The sequence below is a fragment of the Chelonoidis abingdonii genome, chromosome 19 (genome assembly GCF_003597395.2).
Source record: "Chelonoidis abingdonii isolate Lonesome George chromosome 19, CheloAbing_2.0, whole genome shotgun sequence".
NCBI classification, from domain to species: Eukaryota; Metazoa; Chordata; order Testudines; family Testudinidae; genus Chelonoidis; species Chelonoidis abingdonii.
Window position 1 is genome coordinate 8,793,113 of NC_133787.1, and position 12,076 is coordinate 8,805,188.

General features: G+C 35.9%; 1 protein-coding gene across 1 annotated transcript in view; it reads left to right on the forward strand.

The window, feature by feature from the left end:
• Positions 1-11,657, forward strand: part of MBTPS1 (membrane bound transcription factor peptidase, site 1) — a 36,120-nt gene extending 24,463 nt beyond the window's left edge. Inside the window, exons 18-23 of the mRNA XM_032785743.2 lie at positions 498-575; positions 4,579-4,719; positions 7,445-7,576; positions 8,111-8,237; positions 8,951-9,081; positions 10,831-11,657. Coding sequence (XP_032641634.1) covers positions 498-575; positions 4,579-4,719; positions 7,445-7,576; positions 8,111-8,237; positions 8,951-9,081; positions 10,831-11,027 — 806 coding nt within the window. The 3' untranslated portion in view covers positions 11,028-11,657. The remainder of the gene's footprint in view (positions 1-497; positions 576-4,578; positions 4,720-7,444; positions 7,577-8,110; positions 8,238-8,950; positions 9,082-10,830) is intronic.
• Positions 11,658-12,076: the final 419 nt, after the last annotated feature.

Here is a 12,076-nt window from a genome sequence, read left to right on the forward strand (position 1 = left end):
ATCTTCTACTTGTATATTGTTTCCTTTTTTTCACACCCTTTGTCTATTCTGTTTATTTGGACTGTAATCTCTTCAGCCTCTAATTTTGTTTGTACAATCCCTGATTGTTGGCATGGGTCACTGGAATACAAATAACAATTACCTTTCATAGTGATAACAGCGGCTTGTAAAAGATAAAATAATTAAGCTTCTCGTTTGGGTTTGAGAAAGATTATAACATCATAACTTCTAAAATGAACGTATACTTGAGTGAAATATATTAAATGAAATATTTGAAAGCTTTGCTTGGAAATTCTTCAATAGTTAATTGGAAAAAAAAAACCTCACTGACTGCAGATTATATGGTGATTTTAATCGGAATATGAGAACTCATATAAGCATGATTGATGCATTTCTTTTCTTTATTGACCTTCACAGTTAACTGAATAATGGGGGGGAGAGAAAAGAGCATTCATTGTTAGCCTATGCATTATAACTTCATATGTCTGTTTTTTCAGTGAACTATGCATCAGGATGCAGTATTGCTAAGTTTCCAGAAGATGGCATTGTAATTTCACACACTTTTAAGGACCAAGGTATACAGCTGCATTTCCTTATTTTTATTATTTTTTTATTATTTGTATTTGTAGGTAGGTACACAGGTAAACATTTATAATTGAGTGCAAAAGTTACCAAAAATGTGCAAAATAATTCAGTAGATAAGTTGTTTCTTTTGGTATAGCATTCTTACACACAGTTTAGGACACACACAGTTCATGCATCACTGTTATAACGAGGGACAGGCATGTTTTTGATATGACAGTTATATGCAACAATATACATACGCATTTATTGTAACACTGCTCTCTCTGTGTATCTATATATACACTTACAGATGTAGCAGAAATTGTGTGTGCATCTGGGGGCGTAGGTAATTATTAGTGTCCTGTCTGAGTGTGATTTTGTGCAGTTTTAGTTCAGATTGTTGCTTGTACATTTCAGTTAAAGTGATAGCTGAAGTCTAAATGTCTTTCAACTCAGACACTTGGTACTATCAAATTTGACTGTATCTTCTATTTTTTAATATTATCTTTAGCTATATCTCAGTTTAGGATTTTCTTTTCCAAGCCATAAGTTGGTGACGCATTTGTCATAAAGCTATAGCTAATGTTTTGAATGAGTATCACATTTTGTTGTTAGCAGTTATCTTTGAGAACCCGTGGAGGACAGGTCAGGTCCAGAGGACTGAAGAAAGGCAAACATAATACCTATCTTTAAAAGCAAGAATACAGAGGAGCTAGGGGATTATAGACCAGTCATCTTATTTTTAATACTTGGAAAGATACTGGAACAAACTATTGATCAATTTGTAAACACCTAGAGGATTATAGGGTTATAAGAAATAGCCAGCATGGATTTGTCAAGAATAGATCCTGCCAAATCAACCTAATTTCCTTCTTTGATGGATTATTGGCCTGGTGGATGGGTGAAACATTGTTCGTGATATATCTTGATTTTAGTAAGAGTTTTGACCCAGTCTCCCATGATACTCTCATAAGCAAACTAGAGAAATATAGTCTGGATGAAATTCCTGTAAGGTGGTACATAACTGGTTGAAAGACCATACTCAAAGACTAGTTATCACTATCAAACTGGGAGGGCATATCTAGTGGAGTCCTGCTGGGATTAGTCCTGGGTCTGGTACTAGTCACTATTTTCCTTAATGACTTGGTTAATGAAGTGGAGAGTATGCTTCTAAAATATGTGGATGACACTAAGATGGGCAGGGTTGTAAGCACTTTGGAGGACAGGATTAGAATTTAAAATGACCTTTACAAGTTGGAGAATTGGTCTGAAATCAACAAGATAAAATTTAATAAAGACAAGTGCAAAGTACTTCAGTTAGGAAGGAAAAACCATACGCACCACTACAAAATGGGGAATAACTAAGTGGTACTACTGACAGCAAATGTGAAAAATTGGGATGGTGGGTAATAGGAGCCTATATAAGAAAAAGACACAAAAATCAGGACATCTGGTCACTCTACTGGTATCATTCTGGGATATATTTAAGAGAGTGTCACACGTAAAACACAGGAGGTAATTACCTTGCTCTGCTTCGCGCTGGTGAGGCTTCAGCTGGAGTGCTGTGTTCAGTTCTGGGTGCCACACTTTAGGAAAGAGGCGGATAAACTGGAGAGAGTCCAGAGGAGAGCAACAAAAATGATGAATGATTTAGAAAACCTGACCTATTAGGAATGGCTTAAAAAAAACTGGATATGTTTAGTCTTGAGAAAAGAAGACTGGGGGAAGGTGGAAGAGACCTGATAAGTCTTCAGATATGTTAAGAGCTGTTATAAAGAGGATGGTGATTTTCCCCATGTCCGCTGGAGGCAGGACAAGAGTAATAGGCTTAATTTGCAACAAGGGAGACTTGGATTAAATATTAGGAAAACCTTTCCACATATATGGGTAGTTAAACTGTGGAATAGAGTTTAAAGAGAAGCTGTGGAATCTTCGTCATTGGAGGTTTTTAAGAGCAGGTTGGACAAACACCTGTCAGCGATGGTCTAGGTTTACTTAATCCTGCCTCAGCGCAGAGGGATGAACTTCATGACCTTTGAAGATCCCTTTTCCAGCCCTACGTTTCTGTGATTCAGCAGAGTGTCTTTCAGGATATAATGAATTCCATTTTTATCATACTTGGTGTAAGAAGTTTCCTGTGAATTTTTATGTGTATATGACTTGAGTGTTTTAATCAGCGGATAGTCACAGATGATGTGTGTATTGTGACTGACATGTCTTTGTCCTCTTCAAATGAAGTTAAGACTTCGAGTTTATTTTGTTGGTCATGACTAGGATGTAAAAGAGGCATATAATTACTTTCCATTAGAATTCTGCCACAGTGGAGAAAAGCTGAGTTGTGTGGGCATTTTGGAAGATGTTTAGTACTCAGGAATTCTGTTTGTTTGTTTTTTTATGGGTGACATATTTTAGCATCATTCAGAGATGCATAAAGTTTGGTAAGTAGTCGGTTAGGTCGTCTTATTTTACTGAGCCCCTTTCAGTTCACTTTCGAAAGAAAGACATTGCTGTATGTTTCTCTAGTCTAGTCTGGAGATAATGTGTTAACTGGAGGAATTTGCAGTCACTGTGTTTTTGGAGTTTATATTGCTGTTTCAGTTCTTCAGATAATCTGACTGGAAGCAGAGGAGCATTTTATCAAGAAGTAATGTTGTGCATATTTTCTAATACCTTTTTGTTTCTTTATGGATCATGATTTTTTTCCCTTTTTATTTATCATGAACTAAAAACTGCAAAAGTTTGAATGTATCTCACAATGTACAGTTAGTGCCCTTTTGAGTTATGAGTGCTGGATTTTAAACTAAATAGTTTTTGCTTTTTTGATAAATGTATCCATACCACCACCTCTCTCTTCAGTTTTTCTTCCTTCCCATTTACAACCAGTTTCAATTTAGGTGCAAATACTCTGTTTACAAGCCATCAGTTTAAATAGCTATTAATCATTACGAGACTTTCAATCTTGTATGTGACAAGCACCTGAATATCCTTATAAAGTTGCTTTTTAGATTGTTGTTGCAACTGTCTCGGAGGACATCACTGAGCCATAGCAGAACTTGACAATGAAATTTGGTTTGTTTTGTTTTTTTTAAATAGAAACAGAAAAAAGTGAAACTAGGTAAGAGTTAAAACAAAAGGGAAAATAGGGGGAAAGCATGTGAGTTTGGGTACATTTTCTTTTTGGCATATTTCTCCGTTATAAACTTAGTATTTTGTTCATAAATTGAAAGTTTAACAGGAGTTTAAATACACCGGAAGTTTGTAGTGCATAGACATAATGAGATGCACACATTGGAAAACAATTGCCTTTATTCCTCATAACCCCTACTATTAAACATGTATATGAACATTCTTCAGTTAGAAATTCCATTTTGTTGCTCTTTACAAAAAGAGGGGATGCCTTACTTTGAGACTACTGTATTCTTGCTTCTAATTCCATGAACAGTTCTTGGCATCTAATAATATTTAAACATGGCAGCCATGTATGTGGATGTTAAGCAAAATGTTTTATAATGGTCAGTGTTTAAATTAGTAGATATTGCACACCCGTACAAGAAATTAATTTCATAAAGTCCCTTTAAACACTTCATAAAAAATTCACTCTTCTGAATGGGAAAAAACCTTATGTAGAAAACCTTAATTATCTGTTATTTTCAAACATGGGAAATTAGGGGAATTGTAGGTGAAATTTTAGGATTTTTCGTTAGAGAACGTTAAAAACAGTGAAACACTTGAGTCTTGATTCTGCAACTGCACTAAGTAAAGAAAATTAAAAACTTAATGTGGGACTGACAAAACCAAGGCCTTGGAGTGGTTTAATTTGTTGTCAGGTTTGTCTAGGAAATTTTCTCATGAATGTAATCTCAAATTAAGAGCCAGACAACTGCATTTATTGAATGTTTGTCATTTATAGCTTGTAAAAATGTGGGGGATTGTGTATTGGGGAGGGGGGGAGGAGAGGTTTAAATTTCATATGGCTATTAGTAAAATTTAAAATTCCTTCTCCCTCTGTTCTAGGTCTTGAAGTTTTAAAGCAAGAGACTGCTGTAGTTGAAAATGTCGCCATTTTGGGACTGTACCAAATTCCTTCTGAAGGTGGAGGCAGACTAGTTCTGTATGGAGATTCTAACTGTTTAGATGATAGTCATCGACAAAAAGGTATATGAACTGAGATATGCAGAATAAATTGCTTTTGATATAGTATCAGAGGGGTAGCCATGTTAGTCTGGATCTGTAAAAGCAGCAAAGAGGGCTATGGCACCTTATAGACTAACAGACGTATTGGACTATGAGCTTTCATGGGTGAATACCCACTTTGTCGGATGCATGCTTTTATATACTGATACCTGCGGTGCTGGCTGGTTTACAGTTCCCATCAGCAAAATTTATATTTGCTATGAAAAAAATCTAAATGCCACCAATCATAGGGCAATCTGATTTCTTCATAGCTGTATTGAATATGCTCTATCTAGTATAGTTGTAAAATCCAATTATAGCTGGAAGAGTGACTATGTAAAATGACCTCATGATATCCAGTAGTTCTGATTCTTGTAGTTATACAGATTCCTGTCTATATTCTAAACCTGTTTCTAATAGAACATAACATTTCTTTGAGATATCAGGGTGGATTTCCAGGATTAGCGGTTAAAAAACTTGTAAACTGAGGGCATGTCTGATTTGGAGTCATTGAGACACAAATATGGTACCCCAGGATCCTATTTTTATAGTGTCATTTGCATAGTATAATTGTTGTTTAAACTGTATTTTTGCATTACTGTTTTATATCAGTAGGTCTAGCAAAACTTAGGACGTATTAGCCTTTATCCTTTTCAGAACATGTTGCAGTGTAGATTTATATAGCAGGACTTAACAGCTGTGCTGCCCTATTTTACTCTGCATCTCACACAGAACTGTTAACGTTAACTCTGTGAGAAATTAAATATTGCTCCTTGAAGAACCCTTAATTATTTAAATTGATCGGTAATAGGTTCATAGAATCATGGAAGATAGAGGTATAAAAGACTTATTGGATCACACAGTCTATTTCCCTGCAAATCATGATTGTTCCTTATGGTCCATTATCTAGTGCTTTGTCTAGTCTAGATTTTAAAATTCTGAAGCAGTTGTTTTTCTACCATTTCCCTTGTGAGACTAAGCTACAATCTGGTAGGTCTCAGTATCAAGAGATATTTGTTGATATTCAGCCTAATTTTTCCTTTTATTAATTTTATTCCTTTTAGTCTAAGTAATGCATCAGTATATAACATTAAAGAATTCATTTCCTGACTTAATTTTCAAACCCAACAAATATTTGTAGATCATCATGTTTTGTTAGACCATCACTTAGTGAAGTTTTCTTTCCATCTTGCCTCATAAATAACTTCCTCCAATTTTTTTTGATACTTTTCTGTTAATATGATGCCCAGAATTTATAATTAATACCCAAGTGTGGTGACACCAGAGCTTTACAGGTTCACTAAAGGTTATTAAAAGCCTTTACTGCAAGGACAGATATTTTAACAATGATATAAGTCATAGAATGCTGTCCCTTTTGAACACTGATGCTGTTATATTTGGCATAACTCTGTGTAGCAAGCAGACTGGAAAGCTTTAAAGAATTCCATTAAATTGGCTTTTAAGTTACGAATTAAGAGCTATATCTCCTGTTTAAGACATTGACCTTAAGCCGTTAAATTCTTCACATATGTGACTATAAATCCTTAAAATGTGGTTGACTGACCTCTTTAAAAATCAAAGGTGAAGGTTTAAGTGTTATCAAGATTATGCAGATTAACTTCCATTCCCACCAAACAGCTGTTCAAGCAAAGAATTCTGAGGGTTTTGTTTTGTTTTGTTTTGGCTCTGTGTTAAAAATGAATGAGAAGAGTCACTTGTCCTTATTCTACAAACTAAAATTTCAGACAGCTTGAGACCTGGGATCATAATTTTAGCAACAGCAAGTTCTACAGCAAGACCAGGACAGTTTTAGCAATGTTTGAAACCAGTGCTCATGAGCAGTACTAGAGTGTAAAGAACACTCGGAAAAAAATTTGCTACTCAGTGTTTCCCAGCTTTTTCCATATCACAACCCCCTTTTCCATATTGGGATCACTGTGGGAGCCACCTCACCTATAGCTGGGATGCTAGGGTCTAGGCAGGACCCCCATCCTACTTAGCAGTATGGGAAGAGCAGAGTGATCGGGATCCCTGATAAGTGTTTCGCAAACCTCTGTGGGGCATAATACCAGGTTGAGAACCTCTACCCTTTAGAATCATCTCCCAAATATACTTTATACAAATATACTTTGTTCCTGTAAGAATATACAATTTACTTTGTTCCTGTAAGAACAGCTGCAGCTGTGTCTCTCAGTGATGAAACCAAAGTTTTAAGCTTTGTGCTTCCTACATTTCCACATCAGTAAAATTGATAATTTCCATAAACACGCAAATAACCTGCTGTTTTGGGGCTATCTCACTTGAGGCACCATAAGTTCTAAATCTTGCCCAAACCAAAGTTCCCATCCTTGACACAGCTGCTAAATAACCTACTCTCAGCATTAAGAGCTAAACCTTTGTTTAGTTCAGAAAAGAAGAAAATATTTTCCTTTAAAATTGAACAGTTCGTTGTAATTTTGACACTTTAAAACCTACCCCATATGTGAAAACAGATATTTTTTTCTTGGGTATACCAAAAGAAACAACCATACTTGTACTACTTGTAAAGAGAGAAACATGACCAGGTTTTAAAGCTTTAGGTATCCTGGTTAAAACACAGTCATATTCATTAGTTAAAACTTCTTTTTTTTTTTATTTTATTTTAAAGTCCAAACTGTATCATAATGTGTTGTTTTGGGGAACCGGGGGGGCCATTAAATCCACACAGACTGCTTTTGGCTGCTAGATTCTCTTCTTCAGTACACTTCCTATGGGGTGATGCCACCAAGTCTCAGTCATTCTGAAAACAGACAACGACCACCAACAGGAGCAGGATACTCTCTTCCAGAGAGGATGGAAGGTGAGAGTGTTGGTTTCTTAGCAGTGCATGCTAGAATTTAGTACCAGCTTAATCCTGTGGTACTTTAGGAAATAGGAGTACCTCCCTGAATGTTCTTGTTTTCTTAACACTGCATTTTCAGAGTATGTGCACATTTAAAGACTTCAGCTATTATTAAAATCACAGTGCAGTAATTTTAAATATACAGTTTTTGTTATCTGTAGCACTGTATGCAAATTGTTCTTCTAAGTTCAAAAGCAATTGATAGATACAGTGTGTATTTAGAGCACTCAGTTTTATGTAATATGCTGACTACCAAAATCTAGAGATTTTAAAGTTGCCTAGCAACTCACTGTACATTCACAATTCTGTTTTATAAGATACTTTTATTTATAAGAATGAGGTTTAGCTCTAAGGCATTTTATATAAGAATCTCCCTTTCTTAATCACAATGCTGTTTGGAATAATACAAATATTTGAAAATCTTCCACAAATTTTATGTCCTCATAGTTTGTCAAATGTAACTCTCTTTGTCTGTGTAATATGGAATTACAGGTAACCATCTTCATCGGTATTCAAAGGTGCTTGAGGCTCACTTGGGAGACCCAAAACCTCGTTCTCTTCCAGCTTGTCCTCACTTGTCCTGGGCAAAACCACAGCCTTTGAATGAAACTGCACCCAGGTTGTTATATTTATTCTTTTAAATGTTTTTATTAAGAAATTTTCAGGTTTGAATTTGATCAAAAAGTCACTTAAATCAAATGGTATTGTCTCTGCTTTCTGAGTGGATGACTGAAACTTCTTAAATAGGAGAATAAGAAAAGATGAATAATAAATAGGAAATAATGGTTAATGTACTTTTGATACAAATTTTTGGCTAACTCATCATTCATACTATAATTTATGAAAGTTAGGGAATTTACAGACATGTCCAGAAATAAAATGGTAGTTATCAGTGCCCCAAACTACAATTAATATGATCTTGCAAATATTTCTAAATCACTTTTTGATTAACTTTACTTTCCAGTGTATCATCTGTTGGTAGTTTAGAGGTAGACAAACCAATATCTCCATTAATGGATCACTAAACCATTATGGGTAACTTCTGGTAGGCTTACCCCTAAGAGACAAATTTGTGGGTAAGTAGATACCTAACGGACTTTGTATCTACAGCATGATATGAATTTTTTATACTTGAGAACTTTGAAACCAAAAAAATTAATTGCACAGTAATCCAATGTAGTGAGTTATGTATTGGTTCAGATTCTTTTTTATATTATTTCTTTTTATACATTTTTATGTAATGTTATATAATTAAATGTATAACATTTCTGCAGAATTCATTGGACTTCTCGGACCAATGTTTAAATGCTTTTATATTTTAATTTCTTCCAGCAACCTTTGGAAACATCAAAAATTATTGTCAATTGATTTGGATAAAGTGGCTTTACCCAGCTTTCGACAGAACCGACCCCAAGTAAGACCTTTATCCCCTGGAGAAAGTGGAGCGTGGGACATTCCGGGAGGTAAATATCAATCTGCCTGAGGGGCAGAGAGACTCAAATTTTACACGTTTTCTTTAAAATGTTTAAAGCGCTCGGAAATGTCAGTGACTGCCACAGTATAAAAGTTTGTGTCTGTTGAAAATTAAAATGAACTTTTATAAGTTTGTAATTTGGTCAAAATAAGCTTGTAGTGAATGTTAACAAAGGTGGTTAATTGGAGGCAAAGGAATACTGACAGTTGTTTGTAATAACTTTGTGGCTTTCAGATTGTGTAGGAATTGCTGTTCATGAGTTTTATTACCTTCAGTGTGAGGCTAGAAGCAATTCAATATTGACTCTTGAAATTTAACAAGTAGATGCTATTTTTAAGACTTAAAGATCTATTATAATCCTAGTTATATTACCTACCATAAAATAAGGTGATCTGAATGCAACTGAATATGCTTGGGGTGCCTTTAAAGTTGTGTGCACTTGAACAGGTTTTGTAAGTATATTTTTAACTGTCATTCAGTGACTTCATGCTACATTATATAATGTAATTAATGTTAAGCATTTTCATACTATGCAACTACTAGGAAGAACTCTTCACCCATAGAAGTGAAACAGTAGCAAACATTTGGTATAGCTTAAGCTATCGAATCTGATACTGTAAAAATTCAGAGTAGTCTAGTTTTCTGTAACATATTATGTTAGCAATACCATGTTCATCTGGCATTCACCCTGTCCTGGGGCTCCACTGAAAACTAATGGTGCCTCTCAAATCAGCAAATAGACCCTTTTTACATGAGTCAAAATAGATTACTTCAGCAGAAAAAGGTTGAAGATATCCATTGACCACAATGTACTGAAGTAGAAATCAGACTTTTTATGATGAGTTCTCTTTGCAGGACCTAGATTATTTTGCCTGGATGCTAGCTACTGGATGTTGATAGTTTACAGGGGAGCTTTTTAAATTGCATTCTGGTGTCTGTTTTGTACTCAACATTAGTGGATAGCAGCTACCATTAAGATAAAAAGAACCAAGTGCACTGAGTTGAAAATTGACTCCAAGATAGTTTGCATGAACTGTGGTTTGGGAAAGAGGTTCTGGTGAGGACTTGTAGAATAGTTAGCAGAGTCTTCAGTTTGAATATCGTGTATTCTCCTTCATGGGATTTGCTTTCACCGTGACATCATATGCCCTACAAGAGCCCATTTCAACACCGTTTGCTCTTGGTGGAATAGACACACACAGCCTTCAGTTCCAGGGTTCTAGAACTAAGGGAATTAAACAAAAAACAAACCAAGCCCAAAATTGTCCTTCTCTCTACACCAGCTTGAGCTGAGTGCAAAACCAGTCCTTTCACTGCATCAGAATTTGTAGTTAATGTATTGTTTCAATTTAAAATATATACCTGATAGTAAATTAATGGTTAAGGTGGGTTTGTTTTTTTAAGCTTGCTTTTTCTTTTTATAAGAAGTAAGACATTGCTATCTCTGGGGAAACTTTATATATGGATCCAGGCTAGGTCTTCATTTGTCAAAACTAGCTCCAGATGAAATCTCTTGTGTTCTCTTGCAAATTTATCGATCCTCCCCTTCTGCACTAGTTGCTCTGCATTTATTAATCTGCCTTTTAAAAATGTAATTTGAGTGATTTGGTCTCTGCTTTAGTTAAGAATAGTTACTGTATGGCAAGTTCTGTAGATAAAGAATGTAAATGCTGTTGTAAAAGTATTGAAACAGGGACGTTTCTTAATTGTTCTCTTTCCCCACTACTCCCTCTGACAGGTATAATGCCTGGCCGCTATAACCAGGATGTGGGACAGACAATACCTGTCTTTGCTTTCCTTGGTGCGATGGTGGTTCTTGCGTTCTTTGTGGTGCAGATCAACAAAGCTAAGAGCAGGCCAAAGAGACGGAAACCAAGAGTCAAACGACCACAACTTATGCAACAGGTTCATCCACCAAAGACGCCTTCCGTTTGACAGACCACGCTTGCCAGAGATGTTCTTTTCTTATTGGCTGCTTTACTGGACAGGTGGTCGCTCCTGATGACGATTCATCATATATGGTGATTGTAACCAGTGATTCACATGTGACATCATCTCATAATCTTTGGCTTCTGACAAAAGGGACTGATTTGATCGTATATACATAGAACTACGATTTTCAGCAGTTAAACTCACCAAAGACTTGAACACTGTTTAAAAACCTGCTCAGTCATTACAAGAGAGGGGAAAGGACCCTTCCCCGCCACCACCACCCCGTCCCAACTGACCAAACTAAAATTTGTTTGTAAAGGCTATTTTCTATATTTATTTTGGGGAAGGGGGAGAAAAGTCACTTTAAGGACCTCTGCTATTTGGAAGCAAAATCATTTTTCTCAGATGGAATGCAATTTTGTAATACTGTGTTGTGATGAAGAGTAGAAATTATATCGTACTCCTTTAACAATGTAAGAGGAGGGAAACTGGTACAAATCAGCGAGACATATCTGTTAGTTTATTTTTATAAAGCCAACTACCATGATGTTTTGTAATTTTTGGTCATGGTTTCACCATTGTTGGTGGAGCAAATTTTCAATAAATATGTTATCTATATGACGCTGAAAAAAATGTGCTCACTAATGGTTCTTTCCCATGCCAGCCTGGAGAGCAGGCTGCCAAACTAGAGAGTAATTCTGATGCCTATCTTATGTTTTTCCCCTTCCATTTTGCATATTAATGAGCAGTGTCATAAAACCAGGGTTTCTGCTTTTAAGTATTTAACCTGACAGTCTCACATATTTGTTATCTTCTTAGAATTCATTTTAATGTGTTAGAGTCATTCTGAGGGTTTGTCTGCATGAGCAATCAGTATGCGGGAAGCTGGGGTATGAGTGTATCCCACACTAACCTGCCGTGGACTGTCCACGTGGACTCTGCCGATGTGCATTAACAGTTTGTTAATCATCTAGTCCCCTTTGAAATGGGACTAGACGAAGGCGCATTAACAAGCTATTAATGTGCATCAGCAGGTCCATACAGACAGTTGA